Here is a 24,347-nt window from a genome sequence, read left to right on the forward strand (position 1 = left end):
TGTACGTTGCAGTACAACGATGATATTGTATTCTGGACAACCACGTGTAAAGGTCGCATAACGGAACATTTTATAACGGTTTTGAATAACGACATTTTTCGTGTAAAACCAAACGGTGGATTCTTAATCCGTATGGTATTGTTATGAAATCAAAATTAATTTTCGGATTGCGCTACAATGCAATTCGTGTAGCTGTTACGCCATTAACAGTAGAACGATATGCGTCGAGACGTCGACCGATCTTTATAGATTATTGACGTTATGGTTTTTAGTTGTTTACGTGTTTTGTGAAAAAAAAAAAAAATACGTTACAACCATAGGTTGCAGAAACGTATTACTTACTTAAACGTATTACGTACTTGGAAGTTACGATTTTTTGTATAGTTTATTATGAATATTAAATGGTGCGTTCTCTACACATCCATGTACTGTTTTTGGCTAAATACCACGAACCGTTTCGGTAATTTATGACTAGGTACGATAATAATACAATATTAACAAAGAATAATAATGTAGTATAAAAACTACTGTCGCGGCGTAACGAGTAACGATTTACGTAACACGTAACTTTGTTGGAAGACGACGATTTTTTTCCACCCGTGATACTATGTTATGACATTTTTACGACTAAGGGTATACATATATGTTTATTAATTTATTTTGGCTTGTGTACACATATACATATAAGATATACATAACTTATGTTGGTCGGAAGTCTAGATGAAATTCGCGTTCGACCCCCTCGAACCGCGCAGCGTGCACATCGATGTAGATTGAAACGTATCAAAGTTTAACGATAAGTCCGTGGCTCAGTGATCACGAGGAATCTCGGTTTGTATATAGTATGCAACTCCGACGTATGTAACGTAATATGATTATTAAGTTTTCGGTACCATTCGTACGACCGCTTTCGAAACGAAATTCGTGGTCATGTCAGTTGGAAAACTCATCGATACTAAATAGAAATTGGTTAGTAAGATATAATATAATATAGTGGTACAAATGCGATCAACATGTGGAATGTAATAATGTAACATGTGCCGTGTATGCGATGTAATGTATATAGTTATCAAGACCATTTGCAGTAGGAAAACCTTATAACAAGGCAGCTTTGACGTGAAACTGGTGGAAGAACAATACACTCCCATGATGACCGATCAAAGTACATATTTTATTCGTAATAATATTTATATACGGTATGTTCGGAGAAATAGGAGGAGGTTAAGTAATAGAAATGTATACGTACTGGTCGTATTTCGGTATTCATAGAAAACTTCGAAAAAATTAACATCCAAAACTCGTAAAGGCGAGATAGAGATATTTTACCGAAACTCTATTGCGCATTTCCGAGGAGGATCTTAGGAAACGAAGAAAAAACGTAGGTAAAATGATTCATTTACAAGAGCAAAGTCCATTTCGTATGACTCGAAATTCTATGTATAGTGTATATTCGAATTGAAACGTTTCCATAAGTAAAGAGTTTTGCTTTTAGTTATCAGAAGGTGGTAATATATTGGAGAGATGGGATTGAATTAAAACGCATACTTTGGCAGATTTTACGCTGGTTAGTAGATTTTAATATAATTGGCCGTAAGGCGTAGACCGGTAGATAAAATTCCATCGTCCGACGACTTACTTCGGATGAGTGCCCGTTTATTGGATACAACCGCCGATAGTATTTATTTTTTATTTTTTGCATAACTCGGACACAGCTTTAATACGAATTCGTATGGCACGGAACGATACAGGTTGTTGTTGGACAAACGCACAGTATCCCAGCACATTTTGGCCGAACCATCGACATTTATTGCACTCGGCTGATTATCCTGTGTTCCCCGGACCGAGCATAAGAGTGATAACCTATGTAGGCGTCGATCAACAACAGATTCGGGTCAATGACGTCGCTGAGCAGAAAATTTCGATGGAGACTACTACGCAAGTAACCGCGACTTCAATGAGTAACAATCACTGTGGGGAACCAAAATATAATTAAGAGACTCAGTCATTCAAATATTTTTAATCTCGTGGTCGATGGTTGTCGGTTTCCTTGTTTTCTAGGCTATTGCACGAATGTTATCAATTATTTCAACAACAATTCGTGAAGTTGAAAATTGTGTAGAAAAATATTGAATCCTTTGTTCATCATAATACATTTAGAAGAAACATTTGACTAAGTATTTAATGTGTCGTTCTTCAATTTAACTGTATTAAAAGAATTAATATTTACAGAAATATTTCCATCGGTATATCGTGTTAGGCCACCTGACATGGAATTTTATAAACTTAAAAATAATAAAAAATTATACCTATTAAAACTATTTATTTTAATCGAATGGATTTTGAAACTTTGAAAAAAAGGTAACATTCCTATATTGTTTGCATTTGTTTGATTAGCGATTCGTGTTTGAAATTGTCTTTAATAAGATTATAAATATAATTTCTAGCTCCCAAACTTTTCAAAATTACTCTCAAACAAATTTTAAGTTAAGTCCAGAAGTATAGATAAGAAAATGATAATTTGTTTCAAAAATGCTTATAAGTTACTAAATGGTCATTTGTTTTCCATAATTCATAAAATACATTTAGACAAATTAATTCATTAAAATTCGTCAAAATTAGTGTTTCATTATAATTTTATTTAATAAAATACTAAAAAGTAAAATGCAAATAAATAATTCATAATTGATTGATACTCGTCAATTATTAAATAAATAAATAAACAAATAATATACATATGTAGTGTATATACGTATAGAAATAATTAAATAAAAGCTTAGTCTGGAGTATTATGATATTTGTAAAGTACGATCGATTTCTAATTGAAAATTCATCATTAGGATATACGAATTTAATAACTCTTGATTGCGATTTTATTTTTCATACTCAGTTTTAATTTCATTAACTTTGTATATATCTGATGATGAATTTTTATTTGGAAACCGATCGTACTTTACAAATATAATAATACTCTAGACCAGGTATAGCAAATCTATGGCACCCAAAAATGTTTACTATTATATATTATATAATATATAATATTATAGGACCTATAATATAATATAATATAAAAAATTAACAAATCAATATTATTATTATTATTATAATTATGTACCTGAACTAACCTTTTTATACTAATACATTAATTATGCAATCCAATTATAATATAACAAAATATAATATTTTTAATATTTTTTTCATGGCATGCTTTATATATAAAAAAAAAAAAAAAGGTAATTTTGGGCAAGCAGTATTCAAAAGGTTTGCCATCCCTGCTCTAGATAAAGATTTTATTTATTTATTTCTATATACGAACATTTTATTTATTTGTTTATTTATATAATGGTTTTATCATTAACCGTAAAATAATGATAATATAAATACATACATCACGATTAATCTTCTTAATTGTAAATTTCAAAGTGATTATAATTATAACCAAAAATTATGAAATTATATTTAAAATTAATTTACTAACAATCTGTAGGATTTCTATTCGACTATTTTAGCTATTAAATCAAGAAAATAGATTTACATTTAATTACAAATTAATTGATTTTTTTTGTCTGTCTTGTTTATCTGAAAATTAAATTCTCATTGTTGTAAATTGTATTTGTTTTAATTGTTGTACAAATTTAGAACGTTGTTCTTTAGCTATACTAAATATAATTAAATATAAACTTCATCAATTATTAATGTAAATTTGACAACGACGATTGAAGGACCAATCACAGCATTGACGCAAATTTAAATTTAATCTAAACAGTCTTATAGTAATCAAAACAATAAAAATAAATATTAAGGTTTAACAATAAACCGATTGCAGCTAAATCAATATTTGTATAATTAAAAAAAAAATGTATAAATATACTAGCTAACCTGGTAAATGTTGTGAGTTGCACTTTAAATTATTAAATAAATCATATGCATGATATTATAAATCCAACGAGAGTCATACACACAGTAATACATATCACATGGGAAAATATAACCAATATTTTTATCTAGATTAAAGACAAATAAAATGTCTGAAGGTTTATTTAATTTAAAGATACATAAAAGATAAACTTTAAGTAATCTAGATGAAATAAAAAGATAATTATTGAAAACAACATTAAATGTCTAATGCTTAGCTTTTTGTATAATACATGTGTGCCTTTGGGTTCCATAGAATATTTTTATTTTCTTATATAAGTTTATAGATAAATACTAAAAAATAATTAAAATTATTATTTATTACTTTTTAGAAGTTAGTTCTTATAAATGCAATTTTTAAAATATAAAATTTGATTACTCACTTTATGATCAATAAAATTATCAATTGAATGGTTGTATACTTTAATTAATTTAAACCAAATTGTCTATTTCATGACCAAATTACTGTTGGTCTGTTTGTTTAATTTAATTAAATCATTAAGAATAATTAAATAAATGAGACAAGATTTCGTTTACGTTTATAGATAGTTATATTTCCATGAAATCTGGATCAACCGTAGTTTTGTCTTCTAATGTGTATAAAAGTCCACAATTTTTAGTTAAATGAGAAGAACGAGCATACTTTTCCATATTATATTTTTTAGTATTAAAATTACTTTTAACTATTCAAATATATAAGTGAATTATCTCGTTACATATAATGGTTACATCTGCTACTTTTTCCTTCCCTCGAAGTAAACATTTTAATAAAAAAATAAAAATATGCTTAGTTAACGCTTTAGTATTTTACACTATGCATAGAGTTGTATGCATATTCGAATAATCGAGTTATTCGAATATTCGAAAATTCGAATATCAGTATTCGATGCTACAATACCTATTATTATTATTAAACGTTTTGTGTTGCGTGAAAACTTTAACGAACAATTTTCGTTACGTATTGTATTGTAGCATCGAATACTAATTTTCGAATGGTCGAATATTCAAATATTCGAATTATATATGCTAGACCTATTCGAATTCAAATATTCGAATAATCGAATACTTGAATAACTCCCATCACTGATACATAGTTAGGAATAATTTATGCAAATAAATGCTGATATACAAAAAACGTTCGTCTGGTTCAACGAATTTAATTTCCTGGTTAATTTTAATGATTTTACCAATATTCGTTTGAAGAACATACATTATTTTCGATTATTAATAATAAACAATTAAATTATTGTTATTATAACCCCAAAATAGTTAACATAATTTTAATAATTATTTTATGATTAAAAAAATTGTGAATCGAATGTAGAAAAGGGTGGGTAAATAACAAAACCATATTTTAACAAAACATAAAAAATTAATTATAATGAGTAAATAAACCAAGAGTTTTCTTAATTTAATATGTATTATTTATCGAAAAAATAAAATCAAAAAGATAAGTACCCTTATAATATAAGATATTCTGTTTTTTTCTAGATAAAAGATTAAATATTATTTTTACGTTATCTAGGTTATATTTTAGATAATTTTATCTAGGTTGTCACAACGCTGATCTTAAGACTCACACTATAATCGGAGCCATCACACTTATCATTATGAGTATCTTCAAGGTATATTTATATAATTTATTTTCCCCACTGCAGTTATGTACTACTTTTGCCTAAACTATACGCCGTCTTTAGCAGTAATAATTTTCTTTAATAAATATTGGACTAAAAAAGTGGAAAATTAAAACGAATGACTACAAATCAGTTAAATTCAACTTTAACCTAAGTCAAAATGAATACGTTCAACTCTAAATAAACAATAAACCAATCCAAATCCAGCCCTCAACTAAAACTTAATATTTAGGAATTATTCTTGACAAGAGTCTCACAAGGGCCCATCACACCAAGTCCAAACTCAAACAGGAAAATACACGACTGCATCTTCTTAAACCTCTTTTTAAATCTAAAATGAATCCCAAATTCAAATTTCTTATCGACAAAGATATAATTTGACCGGTGTGGTTATATGACTTACACATTTGGAGTCCTGTTAAACTATCTAATATACCTCCTATCCAAGACTTCCAGTTTATTAGTCTCAGGCATATAATTGAAGCTCATTGGTACATTACAAACAGATCCCTTCATAAAGACGTTAAAATACCTACCATGAAAGAACTGGTAAAGACACATTATAAGAGTTTTCCAGTAAATTAATAAGCCACTCATATCTTCTCATCCGTAATACGTTTTCCTTATCTCTCCCCGAAAATATTATTCATCTTCAAATATTAATATAATTATAATTATTTTGCAAGCAGTGATCGAAATAACTCTACATAGCTTTATTAATATTCTAAACGGACATGTATGTAACAATTGGTTCGTCAATAAATCTATAGTTTAAATAATTAAAAACACTTGAATTAGAATTTAGTTTGTAATGAAATATTATATAAACGCCTAAGGTTAAAAATATATTGTATGGATCTGAAACTCTTAACCTTTTATAAGCCCGTTTCAAAATAATATTTTAAACCACGGACCGAATTGACGAGTTTAACCGAGCTTACGAGTGAAAAAGTATGATTTTAATAACTAATTACAATCAAATCATGACGGAACTCTAGCATGCGTGTGATGGAGTTAAGGGGAAAAGTTATGAACAAATAGCGTAGATGTTTAAAAATAATTACAAAAAAAAACTATAGGACGATTGTCTAAAATTCCGCACAATATTTTGTAGGTTCTATTTTTACTACTATTTGAGCCTATGAAAAGGGAAATATTTCTTATCAAAAAATATTGTATTACAACGTTATCATTGAAAAAATAATAAATATCGTGGAAAAAAACGCATTACAGTAGACAGTCATTTTCGATAACCGAGGAAACGGTTTATATTATGATTTAAAACCATTCAAAATATAATGATAAATATTATATTTTTCAGTGCCTAGTTTAATTTTATGACGTTGTGCGCTAAAAAATTCAGCATCGCGAGAAGTATTTAAACAGTATAAATAATTTTCCGCTACCTACTTAATATAACCTCTCAAATTTGACAACGTTTTTGTAACTCAGACTTTCTTTTGAACACTAATTTTTCTATTAATTTTCGTTTCACCGGATAAAAAATGTATATGTGCAGGATAAGCAATAGGTGTAACAATACCATCTATATTTTATTCACATACAACAATGCTTAGTGATGTGCGTTTAATAATAACACCACATCAATTATTTGTTTTCGAACTTATTAAAGCTAATGATACGAAAAAAAAAATTACAATATATTAAAGAATATATTTATATTTTTGAAAAATAAATAGAAAATGAATTGCAAAATAATAACAATTATTTTATTATTATATACGAGAATAACAGAAAGTTAACTCATACTTATCATTTTAATACCGTAGTAAATATTGAATGAAATTGAATGCACCTATATATTACTGAATCATCGATATTGTTCCGTAAAAGGCAATGTAAAGCGAACAGATTTGCAAACATTTTACAGTAAGGCAATATTGTTTTAATGTATACGTATATAATGTATATGTTCGTTTATTGCAATACGAGTGTTTACTCTTGCTCAAATTTAAACAAAAATTCATATGCATTTCATACGAAAAAAATATTTACTGAAAACTAACGATGTATTTCATATATATAAGAATTATAATTATTGAATTAATTATTATAGAAATAGAATATAAGATGCTTAAAAGTAAAAAAATCATTATGTATGATATAAGCTCCACTCACTCACTGATCAGCGTACATCTAAAACGGTTCAACACATTCGTATGAAATGTTTAGTAAATATATTTAATATTACGTATAAATGTAAGTACTAACTTCATAAAATATTTACTGGTAACTAATGGTCATAACGGGAATTTATTAATTATTATAATATTATTATTAATTATTTAGTTTCTAAATTAACCCTGAATACCACAAATCCTCAACTTATAAATGTTTGTTTTAAAATCGATGAATCGGTTTTGTTAGTTAAGATTTAAATTTTCGTAAAAATATATTACGTTAATTCAATACGATTTAGAATATGTAGTTTGTATATAGATATATAATTATGACGTTTCATTTGGCATTACAAAAATAAAAAGATATTTCTTAAACAAAAATTATATCAACTCAATTTAATTTCGTAAGGAAAGATCTACACTGCCTTTATTATGTTGTCGTATACGTAATCATATCAACAAAGATTAAAACCGGATTTCAATAATATTTAATTTTGATTGTATTAGTACGGAAGTTTTATATAATTTAGTAAAGTCGCCAACTTTATTCGAGAGATATGTCATTATTTTAGATAAACGTAATATTACTATTTAATTGTGAAAAAAAAATAGATCGTCTTATAGTTTAATGGTATTTAGTTTCATTTATTTATACTATATTTTAACAATTCAACGATAATAATTATATTAAACAAAATAAAATATTCTCTAGGTAACCAAAATGTGTAAAAATATATTTATCTAAACCAGAGCTAAACATTGTTTTTTTATGTTAAAAATGCGATTTAAAAAAAAAAAAAAAAAATACTTTCTTAGTTCATCTACACTTAGAAATTCTATTAATGGCTCAAACAAATTGCTTTAGTAGTTTTGGATGTATGTTAGTCAATTGTCGATAAATGATATATAAAGTACAAAAATATAGTTATAAACAACATTAATATTATACAAACGTATAATACGCTTACATAAATCGTCAAATCAAAAACGGTAAATATTGAAATTCGATACAATGCTTGTTTTAAAATAATAAGAACGTTCAATATAATATAGAATGATACGGATTCGAAAAAATATACTTATTTAATTTTATAAACTAGCTGGAAACATATTTCGCATGATCGATAGGGTATGTCAGGTTGATGAGTATTTGTCTTCGGATACTCTAGCATTTTTAAAATATAATGTATTATTCATTTTTTGAAAGTTAAAACGCATTTTTTTCTCAAATTGTTTCCAAAATAATTTTGATAATTATTTAGTTGACGATAAACTTTTTCCCTTGTTCCTAAACAAATTTAATTAAACATGTTTGAATTAATTTCAGTGCGTTATACGTTTATCATAAGTAAAAATTAATTTCACATATGAATATTTTAAAAGTACTATGCTCAGTTGATTATTTATGATAGTAAACAGTATTACGCTCAAGGAACTTAGCAGTTTATCAATTATTCAAGATTACCATAATGATAAAATATGCAACATGTATGCTGAAAACAATTGAAAACAAGAATAATCTGTTGTTATATACAAAATATAATACATAATACTATATAAATATATATATAGGAAAAAATATTAATTTAAGAATCTGTTAAACTTTTTATTTTACAAGGAATATATAAATATCACAGTACGGTAATCTTCTTTTTTTTTTTTTATTATATTTTGTGTATCAAAATTAATTCATGATTTTATTCGTTATTAACCTTTATAATTTGATATTAATTTTTTTAATTTTTATCATATTAGTTTATTATACGGTGATCCATTTGTTATACGCAGAACTCGGTTTATGGAAATTTACAAAAATTAAAAAAAAATTAAAATACCAGTCGTTTATTAGAAACGTAGTTCCGTGGGCTCTTTTACTTTTTTAATTATAAACTTAGCGCTTTGTACAACTTGCTGCAGTTTCATTATGAACCGTTAACGACGCGAACGTAATACCAACAATATTATACAACCAAACCCCGTTACTTGAAACATTACGGTTACTAATGGAATCCGATGAACGCGATACGATTTATAATAATATATATCGACGGTATTTTGTGAGATAGATGTATACCACTAAATATCGGAAAAACGTTTTCGATACGAACATTTTTTAAGAAAAGTCGGAATATAAACAAGTAAAATAAAAGGTTTTACGTTATAAAAATAAAATAGCTATACCGTGTAGATGTACAAACGTCCTTTTAAAAAATTAAAAATTAAATTGTTCCAAACTGTTTTGAAGTGATAAATAATTGAAATCAAATCTAATTTTGACAATTTAACAAGCAATTTAAGTGTCAGGGTTTCTCATATTCAGTGTTCTGTCATAAAAAATGTAATCATTTTTTTCTTTTGTTTAATAAAAAAAAGTAGATATCGGCCCTTTTAACAAAACACTGGAACGATACGATACTTTCGATGATCGTTTCCCGCGTGGAAATCATTTGAAGTCCGGGCCTGGTATGGGTCAGATTTAAATTTCAACGGGACTCGTATTGTGCCGAGTGGGTGCCATAAGAATTTGCTAATCCGTATCGATCGGTAGTTCGGGACGTGCGGTGGGCATTCAATACCAGAACATATTTTAAGTAATTTTCAGTAGGTGGCTTTTTAATAAAATTGTCTACCATCGTAGTTCGTAGACGTGGTGTTCTTCTGCAGAGGAACATACAGGGAAAATCAACTCCTGTCACTACAGTCGTTATGAGAATATGTTGGTTAAGGGCACGATCACCCACCACTGGGTAGCATTCAATTGTCACGGAGGGGGGGGGGCACTAGTGACACGTACTTTGCATGTTAAAATATGCTTTGCCCAATACTGGTAAACGGTATAAAGACGACTTTTTGTCCCAAACATCTGTTGGACGCGGATATCAGTGATTCCCGGACGCCGGTGTACCGCGAGAACTCTAACCGCTTTTCCGTTTAATTTCTTTCAAACGTCCGACAGAAACCGATCGTGTTATCGGCGAACGTACGACGAGCGCCACGATCGAAAACAGTTCGGGAACGGTCGGTCGGACATGCAAACGCCTCTACTATGTCTCCGCTTCGGCTACAACGGACCCGTTTCTGATCCGACTCATTCCGACTGATCGGAAGAAAAACAATTAGATTTGTTTCGAAACCGAAGTATCCGACTAGTAAATACGTCGGAAACGGACGAAACGGATAAATACAGGCACTATCTATAATACACACGGTTTTGTTTTTCTTCCGATTAGCCGGTTCGAGTCGGATCGGATCGGATACGGGTCCAATGTGGCGAGTAGCCTGACCCGTGTCAGAACGTGTCGGTTGGCCACCGTTTCGGGTATACGGTGTTCGGTGGTCGGGGAAAAAAAAAAAATGAACGAACGTAAACAAAAACCGCGAGGACGTTATTACGTTGCCGCGTAACTCGTACAACACGTTTAACGTCCCGTGAACGGTTTCGCCGCGGGTGTAATTGCGAAACGACCGGTAATCCGATTCCGACGCCGTGTACGTATCCAATGAATCGCTCTTGCCCGCGCGTCTAAGCGTGCGACGCACTACAACGCGAAAACGTAAACGAGTTACAACACGTCCTTTTCTCTTTCCCTCTTCTCATTTTCCCCGGCGGGCCACGCGCACCTTTCGTTCCCGGTACTTTCCGAACTGAAAAATTCGTGCGGTGCGCGCACGACGTTGACGACTTATCTCTCCCGCTGCGCCCACACGTTTGCGCACGTGTGTGTCTCTCTCTCTCTCTCTCTCTCTCTCTCTCTCTCTCTCTCTCTCTCTCTATCTATCTATCTATCTCGGACGTGCGCGCAAACGCTAATGGCGCGAGATGAGTTTTTCCCCTCATATCTTGACACCTCGCGGCACGTCATCCGTTCGTTTGGCGGCGGCGTCGTCGTATTATGTTGTTCGTGCATTGTTAAATATTAAAAACGTCACTCGGCAATGATTAATTCACTTGCCCCACCACCGCTACGGTCGTAAACACGAGTGGCGTCCCCGAAGTGTCGTTTCTGATTCGCGACCCGACAACGGGCGTGGCGCACGACCGTCACGTGTGCACGTGTGCAAAACGCTTTCGCTCGTTCGCACCTTTCAGACGTCGCGCCTGGCCCACGTGGGTCCCCGGTACCGTCGTGGTCAGCAAAACATGCGCTAACCGCGCGACGGCCATCGGTGTCCTCCGCCGCGGTCCGTGATCTCGATCTCCGGTCGCGCCCGATCGAAAATCAGAAAATACCCTCGATCCCCGGCCGGTGCCCTTGTCTCATCGTTGCGACACTGTTTCACGACGTTCGTCACGATTTTTCTTCGATCCTATCGGCCGTCCGTATTGTATCGCGCCGTCGCCGTTTAATTTTGCCGACAACAGTTCGATCGGACGCTAATACGTGCGCGTACTCCTATCCATATTTACGGTTATCGAGATTCCGTTAGATTTTCGATCGAAACGATCAGTCGTTCGAAACCGTGGGCGAAATGAATCAAACGAGTATATTGATTTAAATTTTTTAAAAACACTCGGCTACTGTGATTCGCGCTCCGGTGTACAATGACCGAGTACTTTATGAACGCACCGGTGTGCGTTCATTACGATGATTTATAATCTTAAGCATTTTCAATTTATATATTATAATATATATATATACGCGTTATACGTATCAAGGATCTACTAAACGAGTGATTTTATTTTCTGAAATTTATTATAATAACAACAATTCGACTATTAGCTTCGAGTGGTATAATCATTTATTTGACACGATGAAATATAACGTTGAATAAATTAATAAATTCTATTATATTAAATGTTGTTGAGACAAGAAATTTAATCGCTGATCGTTATAATAACTTTAATTACATTAATTAAACACTTAAATCGTGAAAAAAAAAAAAAAAAAAAAAAAAAAAAAGAAGAAGTAAATATAAAGCAGAGTCTGTAATATTAATACAAACATTTATACATTGAATAGTTCAGGTTATAGTAAATTTAATCAAACCAATGTTTTTAGATTTAAAAAAAATCTAGTTTATAGACAATTATTTATTGATATGTGTTTATCTTGACACCGATCTGCCTAATCCGGAGAGACATGTCCCATTTCCGCTAAAAATCCAGTTCCCAGATTTATGCATAGCCCTATTTTGCCAGAAACGAAAATGGTATGATTCCTGTTTCCGCCAAAATGTATTTTTGTGAAAAGGCGTCGTTTGGGAAACATATTCAATTGTTAGGTACATATTCTTTCATTATAAATTTTAATACAAATAGATAATAAGGATATATTAGTCGAATATAGGTACAATTATATTAGAGTTTTTAAAATATTACATAATTTCATATTATAATATGTCCATTCTATTTTATTATTTATAATGTATAAAATAAGTATAGGTTAAATATTGTATCGATAGAGTTTTGAAAAACATATATAGTCATTTTTAAATATTTAAAAATGTCACAAAAAATATAAATTATAATACAAGTATATGTCAAGTTTTAAAAAATCTTATAATTAAAAGAAATAGTTTTGACACTAGTGTACTTAATAATTTCATTGGAATTTTTTTTGTATTATTTTGAGCATTGTTAATTTTGATATATATATATATTTTGATAATATAATATCTAAACCATTGTTATTAACCGTTATTATCGACAATTATCAAAAATTATCGAAGATTATGAGTGTACCTACATATTACAAATATTTTTTACACATACCATAACATATATTCAATAATGCTTAAAAATTAAAACCAATGGTTTCCAAACTTTTTTTTGGCTGAAAAGGACTATGGCGGAAATGGTCAATATTATTGTTATGGGAACGGGTAACTCCTTCACGGAGAGTTAATAATTGGAAATCATGAACACTATGGATCAATCAAATTATAATAATGCATTTTAATTAGATAATCTCAGTTGATATTAGTTAATATTGCATAAATGATCGTAAAACTAAAAATATTTAAAACAATTATTTTAATTATTTGTAGAGAAGAAAAAATAAAACCGATAGTAAGATTCATAACTGCTTAAATTATGCCGAGATAAACAGTCTAAAAGTCTTTAGTGGTTAATTTATATATTATAAAGTATAGGCATGTAAGATTTTGTTATAAATATTATATAAATATAATTCTTTAATGTTATGTGCGGTGTTTTGAATATAAAAATTTAAAGCGGGAAATGATCGAAAATTAACTTTCACCATATTTTCCTCAAAATCTCAAATAAAAAAATTTAATTATATGAAATAAGGTAAAGAAAGTTTTTTCTCATTCAAATCTCCATATAATTAACAAAATATATTTAACGAAAGAAAATATATTATTATGTAAAAAGGATGACGATGGAAAAATAAAAATAAATTAATAGTTGTTCAATTATAATAATGAAACGATTGAACGTTTCAATTAGTTGATGTTTAATTGCAAACAAAATAATTTCTTTAAAACAAAATTTGCTTAGATAAAAAGAGTAAATATTTTAATTCCATAACAGAAAGTTTTTTCTTCAGTCGTATAATTATTGAATAATTTTCGACGGGATAAAATATCTTGTGTGCTGAGTATACATAATTATACTCGTACTACAAGCTAAATTATCCAGCCTTGCCTGGGAAATATTTAAATGTTCCCAATTAAAGCCATTACTACAACGTGATAAAAAAAATAAAAAAATTTCGAGTTCAAAAAATACACAGTTTTCCTATATTAAATTTATATTTGTTTTTGTATATTAAATTAATTCACATATAACTCAATCGGTGAGTTTTAAAATGAACAAGTTAAACAAAATATAATACTTTTTAGACAATCAAAAATTAAAAAAAATCTATACATCCAGTCAAGATTTTAAAAAAAAATTTGACCATTAATGATGATAGGCGGGGTTTTTAGATTTTTTCTAATGGGGTGTCCTTTGAAATAATCAAAATATTCGATTATCTGGTCCTGTTGTTTTACACACAGTGTTACGCGCATTCTCGCTTAATTTTAACAGACCCACTTGCTGTGATTAGAAAAAATAAAATCATTTTGTCAAAGAAATCAAATCGTATAATGGCACAAGTCGAGAATATTCTCAAAATAGTGTAAAAGTTTAATTTGTTTGCGGATAAACGAGAGTAATATTTATTATAAGCATACGATCTCGACTAAATATCTCTAACATTTTTTTATTTAAAATCCTCGTCCGTTCGTTCTGTCAACAATTATAATTAGGGTCTGTGGTATTAAAATGTATTAAATATGCCGCTTCCATTATTGATTGACCGGACTTCGGTTGGCCGATACGTTTTGGGCGCACGTGATAACGTAGCCGATGCGCGCGACAACCGTTTTCTGACGATGTTAGACTTCATGAGGTCAGGCGAGCTCCTCACCTTTTAATTTCACGACTAGATATCAACGCTATAACTATTAATTTTGACAGTGCCGTGAACTGGATGGTGCAAAAATATGTTCTTGCACCACCGGAAAATCATTGAAATTCGTATAACTTATTACGTTGTTTTCAAGAGCCAGGGGAACTAGTATACTAAAAAAAAAAAAAAAAAATTCGAACGTATTTTTTATTAATATTAATATAATAATAAAGGTTTTGCTGCTAAAATAATTCAAAATGTATTCGTCATTTAATGAAATACATAAGAAAAAATATAATTTATTAAGAAGGATTTTACTTAGGGAGTTGAAAAATCAGCGTGTTGGAAATTAAAAGTTATGAATATGCCTCTGCACCACCAGAATTTGGACCCAGTTTTGCCACTGAAAGTTATCATGTAACTGCATGCGTTATCGTCGTCGGCCGAATCAACGGTTTCGAGGGCACCGTACATGACTGTAACGCGCGCATAACAATAACGTACGATTGTAGAGGGATTGGTTCGAGGGTACTCGACTCGTTTACGAAACGGGCATTTTTTCACAATACCAATTATGGGCAAATCACTCATGTACCGCACAATGAAGAGTTATTATTTTCCGATACTCAGATTTTATCTAATACCTCTTCAGATTAGGCAGTGATGTGAACTTTTGTTTTTTGAAAATGTTCAGTTAACTTTTCGGGAACACATTCGAAATTCAGATCAGTACTTTCGGAGTTAATCGAATTCATTAACGAATAGGTTAGTATGTTTTTTTTTTTTTATCCGTACGGCAATATTATTATTCATAAAACGGTATAGTCCATCATTTTATTTCACTAATATTTCGAGATTGTGCCGATTCAAAGTAAATATTTTGCTTTTCACGCTATATTGTATTATATAAAAGGAAAATAACGATAAACTAATCATAAAACTTTAAATAAGAATAAATCCGAAATTACTAGTCTAAATATTGACTGCGGAAATGTACCAGTTAATATAACCGAATAATTATTTGATTAAAAAAATGTTTGAAAAACAAATGTTGATATTGCCACTGGATTATTTTTCTTGGTAAGTATACCAAGAGTTATAGAGTAGTACCAAGTGTACCGGAGAAAGTTGTATTGGTCTTGTAGTGCCCAAAGTTTTTCCATGAATCAGAATTTGAATAAATTCATGATTCAAGCATAAAAAAAGGAACGACCGTAATGAAAATAAAATAAAAATCACCCTGTGCAATGGTACATAGCCGCGCGTGCGCGTTGCAAGGGCTCGCCGCAGCGTTGATGGAGGCGGCGGCAGCGGAAAGCCCGATGATAATAATAGTAATAATAATATGATATTATAATTTATCGTTTAACATGTGTGTGCATGTGTGTGCAGGTACATTGCGGTCACGCAGCCAATAAAATACGCAAAGCACAAAAACAACCGACGAGTGTGGCTGACAATCGTGCTAGTGTGGGCTATCAGCGCGGCAATTGGCAGTCCCATCGTGCTCGGGCTGAACAACACGCCGGACCGGACGCCGGACCTCTGCCTTTTTTACAACTCGAATTTCATCATTTACTCGTCCCTCTCCTCGTTCTATATACCGTGCATCATCATGGTGTTCCTCTATTGGAACATATTCAAGGTAAGTCCACCGCAATGCCGTTCGATCGCAACTGTATTATTATTATCATAATTTATATTCATATTTTGCGTACCATACGTACATAAATAAATACATGTAACATGTCTATTGACGTGCACACGATGAAAACTATGAACCGTATAGGATGTAATAGACGTTCCGTTATAGGCCGGATTCCGACTCGTTGAGCCGGTATAACATCCATTGTACAACTCGACTAAACCAGTGGTGCTCAACCCGTGACCCGCGAAGGTATTCAATGTGGCCCATTACAACGTTTTTTTTTAATAAAACAAAATAATAAAAAAAAAAAAAAAAAAATCATCGAAGTTTTTCGAGTGCCATCGAAAACTTGATGCGTGCCAACTTTGGAATGCGTGCCACTTATTTGCCACCTCTGCCCTAATCCGTGGAACGTATCGGTCGGGCTTACGGTTTTCAGCGTGTCGGTATTCGAGGTTTGCTCGTAAAGGCTCCACCATTTAAATACTAGATGGTCATCCGCCTCCCAAAGCTTTACGCAAACAACAGCAGTTTATCCCTGAAGGGACGCCAATCGGCAACCCCGCTGCTAACTGTTGCAAAATGCACGTATGTACCTATGTCTCATACGGTGGTGTATTACGACGTGATAATGAGACCACGGGGATTTCGATGCATTTTGTACTATTTGCCAAAGCTTTCTACACGATGCTACTCATGTACTTTCTACGGGGAATGTGAAAGTTTGTTTTTCATTTCAAGGTAAATGTCTTGATCTCTTAAAAGAGTACTCAAGTAGTTTTTATTTTTTATTTTTTGACAATTTTCGAATCGTATTTTTAATTTAAAATTGTACTTTAAGATTTTTCACTCGTGTTTACCTTATCAAACTGTCGAGTAGATACTCGTATAATTTCATTGGATGATTGCAATGTCAAACCCTAACCAAAATATTGGAAAGAATATAAATATATAAAAATAAAAAGTGAAATTGAATATTTTAAGAGCAATATTCTTCAGGGATTTTTAGGGTTTAAATTTATCTGTCCCCCAGATTTAGGTACATAATATTATAATGTAATAGAATGTTGTATCTCTGTGTGATATAAGTGAACAGCCAAAAGAAATCGCATCGTTGATAAATTCAACATGTCGAGTTCACGTACAGTTTCTACACCGTATACACTTGGTTAAAAAACGTCGAACGCCTCGAAACGCCGAGTGGTGCGCAAATATTTGTCGAGCTATTAACGTTTGAAAGTTATCTGTATTGTATCATCGTGTTCAAACATATTATATACGTGTTTAATTTACTTTCCGATGGTTGAAAGTATTTAAACGCGATAACCACGTGCTGCATACGATAATAATTAACGATCGAAAACATTATGATGCGACGATTCGTATAATACGTCATACATTGTAAATGCATTCCGAACGATATACCCAAAGGACTCACAAGGACACGCCAAGACGAAGTAGTCCAGTACTGGATGAAAACGACCGATTAGAAAATATCCAAGCCGACTGCGGTGGAGAGCACGGTTTTTCGATTCGCGTAACCAATAAAATGGGCTGGCGATTGAAACCGCGCCTAATCTGCTGCCTACCTTGTTCAGAGATACGATCACGAGTACTCATCCTGCCATATATAGTTACGTTAACGCAAGTCACACGTATGACAAAATTTTATAATCGATTGATTTGTATATTTGTAAGAGTGATACGTGTAAATATTTTGAGCAAATAATTAAAAAAAAAACATATATAAGTAAATAAATGAAGATAATTGGTCCAGTGAAGAAAAAAAATTGAATGCAAATGACAATGTCTTTATTATTATTTTTTTTTTTTTCCGAAACAGCCTAATACATGTTTATTATTGCTTCTTTTTCTGTCAAAATTAGGACTTACTCGAGGATTTTCTCGGTTCATTGCACGCGATTCATCATTTAATTTTGAAAATAAAACTGTTTTGCATGGTATAAATTCAACAAGTACCAGGTCGAACAAATATACGAAAATAGATATAAATAAATACAATGTTTTTCTTTTTTTTTTAGAGACGACCTCTTTCCGGAAGTCCATTCTGGATGTGCTGTTACGAATTAGTTTTCAGTCGATTTACAACGCTTCTGCGCTATCGGTTTACGAGTCCAAGTGAAATTTACAAGAAACGCTTGCGTGCATAAATGTGTATTAACGGTGTACAGTACAAAAAAAGCCATTCTTAGGTCATCGCAGAACATATGATTCTTCTTCAAGTATCATATTCGTTGACAATCATGTTATCAATTTGATATTTATTAATGGCTGTTCTGAATAAAGATATCGCAATATTTTTCTGTGTGACGCATAACATATTTTAGATAATGCAGTTTTCGTGATTTTATTGTTTTGACTATTTCAAGTTATTATTTATTCATCTTTTCCAGTACATTGATATTCGTTATGTGATTGCACAAAATATACCAATAGCACGTCTTCTATTTAACAATATGCCCGACTCGGCTAACGGACGTAAAATGACGAGTTCAAATGTGCACCTGGAGGGGACGATGCATACTACAGAAATGATCCTGTGAAGTATGATCTTAATTTTTAATACTCTGCAGTACATATAAATATTTTTTTACAATATAACATCAGACCTTTAAAAATAAACTTAGAGAATCACATTTCAGAATGTAAACAATCTATTGTTTTTTTTTCTCATCGATTATTAAAATTACTGAATAGAAACATCTAAACATATGTGAGCGAAAAAACCGTTCGTTTCATGAATATTTTTAAGAAATTAATTATATAATATTTGGTATTCACATAGGTATTTTTTTTTTTTTTAAGGACTTTTATAATGCAATTGAAATTAAATAGCGGCGTAATTTAATCAAGGCGTATGTTAATTGTATGGAGTTACAGAAAAGGTAAACGATACATCGTAAACTATCTGATTTGTTGTAAAGCCAAGCAGTAGTCACACTCTGTTGGATCTCATCCAAGAAATATGAATAATCGTAAAATATTATTTAATCAATAACTGTGTATAAAACACGAGTAATAACAAAATATTTTTACTGAACCATAATGACCGAAACAATAGTAGTTGAATATCTGCAATGTTAACACTTTTTAGTAACACATGTCAACTTACTTGGGTAAATTTTAAAGACATTTTATGCAATCGTAGTTTTGTTGACCATTGTACATTCATACGCGATCATTGGCACATATACGGTCGCTATTTTCATCGCACGAGCGCAATAAAAAAAATATGTAAAAAATTTGTATTAAACGGAGGATGTGAAGGATTCGAACCTTGGTTATGTACACGCATTCTATGAGTTGGAGAACCTACACTTAATCCTACTTACCTATCGTATTTGTGTCATATGAATAAAATAAATGTACTTAAGTAATAAAATCGAAAATACGCAAAATGAAAATGAACTCATATTATAATAGTATGCTTTATATTTATGTATATTAAATTAATGTTTACACTTTTCAAAAACAATTGAAATCATTTACGATTTCACTAATATTGCAAAAATATACTAGTATACTCGTATTATAAAATATAAAAAAAATTATCATTGACACAATATGCACACTATTTATTATTGATATGCCTTTAATATATGATTAAAATAAATGCCAACCTAATACGAGTATTGCACCAAAAAACTCTATGTTATCTGAATTATGTTTTATGTACATTTTAAAGTTTTGTATGTTACTTTATTTTAAGTTATGAACCTGAAGAATGATGATAAAATAATAATGTACTATATAATCCAAGAGCTACCGTTTACTCATGATTTAAGTAACTATCTAAATGGTAATTATACGACCAATATTTACACTAATTCGTTAAGAACACCGTAGTTATTGCAAAAATAACTAGAGATGTTTCTTGATTTTCATAATTAATTAGGTAGGTACATATGTTTCATAACAAAAATATTTGTTTTTAGTTTTTATTATTTTATAGTATAGGCACTATATAATACTATTAATATTTAAATTATATTTAATGGTATATAAATATAAAATATCTCAGAAAATACAGAAAATGTATTAATATTTATTGTATATTCAAATCATATTGAAAATTATACAGTACTTAACAAAATGCAATATAACACATTACATTAAAAGTCACTAGTCAAATATAAAAAATTAATACAATTAAGTACACTAAAAAAAAATATATATATATTTATATATATGGTTAATAAAGTTACTTAAAATTAAGTATTATGATACATTAATGTTATATAATGTAAAGTATTAAATAATGTTAATTATAACAACACTGATGCCAACTGGCCTGTTAATCCAATAAAAAAACATTTACACTTAATATTATTCAAATTTATGGAAAATAAATCGAACGTCTGTGAAATATTAGTAATATACATACCAAATTTTTAAGGAAGATAATGATATATAAGTCAATTCTGAATATTTTAGAAATTGTTTTACAATTAACTTTGGAAGTTATCCTAAAGACTGAACAATGTGCTGCATAAGTGCAATATTATTTAACATTATATACTTGTATCTTCCATTTATAATATTTATTGATGTATTAGATAACTTTAAAATTATTTTTTTATAAAGTTTACCATTAGTTTTAAAGATAAAAATATTTTGCTTTTCTATTATTCTATTAAAGATTTTTTGTGAAGGATGTTTGACAGAAAATTGATTTATTTTTTAATACTTTGTGTAAAAACACTTTCTAAATTCTTACATCAGAAACAGCTAGTTGTCCAACGGACCATGAATTCTAACATATATTGGTAAATTTATTAGGCTATGTTATATATTATTAAATGAGGACCAAACATAGAAGAATACTTGTTGACAAATTAATTTAAAAAAATGACTGACAGATTCATTATATTAAATACATGTCTCTACACTAATTAAAATTCTGATAGCAATACTAACAATATGAAATTACAAAAGAATTTATTTTTTTAAGTTATCCTTTAAGACTATTGGATCATAGTATAATATAAATGTTCTAAGCCTATAGCTTTATAAAACTCAATTTCATCAAGCTATCTAGACAAACCACATAATTCGGAAAGCACTTAACGGTCTTAAATTTCTTAAATTGTTATTTATTTTATCTTATTTTATTTTTTTAATCTTCTGTATTGTTAGTAATTTACTTCTTACTCAAAGCTCAATAAATCTTTTAACTATACCCAAGCACACATTGTTCATATATTCATATAATCTAAAACCACTTCATCTGTTACACTGATTGGTAAACAAACTAACGGACTATTATCTTTATGATAAGCTTAATCTGTTTTTTTTTTTAAAAGACTCATTAGTTCTTAATGATGAATTTAAACCAGGAAATGTTATGCGATACTATAAGTAAGTGGGTTCTTCAACGATAGAAGTGCAACAAAAAAAAATGAAGCATTTTGGCCTTTAACATTTAGTAAAAAAAACCTATGCTGGGGAATCACAGGATATGTTAGATATTTTTAAGGTAAATATAACTCCATTCATAATTCATCCATTCTCTAGTAACTGTAACAAATCAATGATAAATGGAAGAAGAAATTCTTTTATTGAATTATGTTTTAATGTCCATAAGTAATGCCTATGAGGACTACATTGTCTGGAAGCTCTAAAATTTAAATGACTATGGACCAATTTTGACTTTTAGAACTTTGATAATAGGTATAATCTGTCTATATTTATACCTGTTTCCAAAATATAAGATGCAATTTGAAGTTGAGCATTGTGTTTGTTTAAAATTTGAAAAATCATATTTTTTAAGCCTAAGTATATATTTGACCTACCAGAAATAAGAATAATTTTTAAATTTTTTTTTTCAATATTTTTTTTGTTTTTGGATACATCTAAACTTTCGCTTCACAAAATCTGAAGCAAACTATTGTTAAAATTATGTAACACTTAAAATTGTACGATTCAGTACTATAATCACGTGGTTACTGATTACTACCATTAACTCAAAGCAACAGCTTAAAACATTACAGAGTTGTAATTACATCGAGTTTTGATTACCGATTTTAGTTGTAATACATAAAGGGAAACTGAAACCACTCGATAAATTGCAATGCGACGTTTCACAATGAACACAAAACATACATAACATACTCAGAGATGTTAGGTAACACAAAACGTTCAGTGAATAAGAATTATTAGAAATCGTTAATGCGTTTGAAGCATGGTCAAAATATGTACGAATATCTAAAACAATAATTCAAAAAGAGCGAAACTCCGAGGTTGGCTAATGATACAGTGAATGATATTGTTGGATCGGTCTTTTAAACTTGAAACCAATGTTTCATTGTTCCTGAAATAACAATTTTAAGTGAATGAATCGATAAGTTAAACACGATTTCGAAATGTTATTCTGATTTATTTTAATATTTCAGGTTTATTGGCACAAAAAAATGTCGACTTACACATTTTTCTACGAAATTCAGAGGCACTTAAGTATTTCAAGAAACCCTTTTGCGATTCTAAACGTTCAAGTTCGAAATCGTTTGGCAAAATCTTCGCTTTCAATAATATTAAAATGCATTTGGCGCGTACGTCTGGTGTACACTGTACTTTTATTTGATTTATATATACATGAAAGTATCAGATGTTTATCTCGAGCGGTTAAAGTGCAGAAAAACAATTTATGGCTTCGATGGAATGTAGACCGGACCGATGTAACAACTGTAACGAAACCGGTACCATTTACGTGCGTACGAACGTATACCATTGACTATCAATAAAAAAGCGTATGAAATAATGTAAAACAATATTACACGTTTAGGAAAAAATGTTTTTGTTTCGCGCCGGGAATCGAACAATCGCAATCAGAGTAGTACGCGTACGTGTGTTTCTCCAAATTATTTTCTCTCAACAATCCCTCGTGACGCAACCTGAAAACCTTTCAAACCCGTGCAATTATTGCGGTGGCCCACCATGACGACGGTCCGTTTGGCTACCGACCTACCGACCGGACGGCACGAGATTGTCGTGTCTCGTGTTTGTTTTCGTCCTGGGTTCTTGGAGTCGGCCAAAATGTTTTTACGTCCCCTTCTGCCGACGCCGATCGTATTCGGACGGTGTGTGCACAACGCACGCAAACGGTTCCGATTTAATTAAGTCGATTGCTGAATAAATTACATGGACCACGACTGTGCACGGTTGACCGTACAAGCATGTAACGCTAAATGTACCGGGTTAGCAGTAAAGGACACGCGTTGACGCGGGTATCATGTCGCACAAGTCGCCGTGACGATAATAATAGTTTTCGATTATAATAATAATTATTATTATTATTATTGTTGTTGTTGTTTCGTTAAACTACCACGTGGTGATAATGGTGATATTATACACGCTGAGATCATCCTGGGCACAGGGCCGGCCCTATCAAATGTTTATGGTGTTGTGAGGAGGGATTGTTTAAATTTGCCGCCTACTTTCTAAAACAAAATCCCACAACACTAATATTACTACATAAAAAGGTCATATTCATAGGTAGTGGCGTAACACCCCCACTCTAATACTAAGCACGAACCATGTTACCGACTTTTGTAGTGAATTCCGTATGCAATTCTTTCCGGACGCAGGTGCCGCGGTAGCGAATTATTATTGCGTACCGCCTACGTCACATTTA

The 24,347-nt window shown here is 30.7% G+C and overlaps 1 protein-coding gene and 1 non-coding gene across 2 annotated transcripts in view; one reads left to right on the forward strand and one right to left on the reverse strand.

Moving 5' to 3' along the window:
* The window catches only part of LOC112688816 (dopamine D2-like receptor), a 303,764-nt gene that overhangs the window by 213,404 nt on the left and 66,013 nt on the right, over window positions 1–24,347 (forward strand). The window contains exon 3 of the mRNA XM_025562204.1: window positions 16,441–16,693. Coding sequence (XP_025417989.1) covers window positions 16,441–16,693 — 253 coding nt within the window. The remainder of the gene's footprint in view (window positions 1–16,440; window positions 16,694–24,347) is intronic.
* LOC112688873 lies at window positions 19,231–19,271 on the reverse strand. The gene has a single exon (XR_003149089.1). It is a non-coding gene; the product is annotated as a small nucleolar RNA U3 (small nucleolar RNA).

Source organism: Sipha flava, unplaced genomic scaffold (assembly GCF_003268045.1).
Source record: "Sipha flava isolate LNK unplaced genomic scaffold, YSA_version1 40_pilon_pilon, whole genome shotgun sequence".
NCBI lineage: Eukaryota > Metazoa > Arthropoda > Insecta > Hemiptera > Aphididae > Sipha > Sipha flava.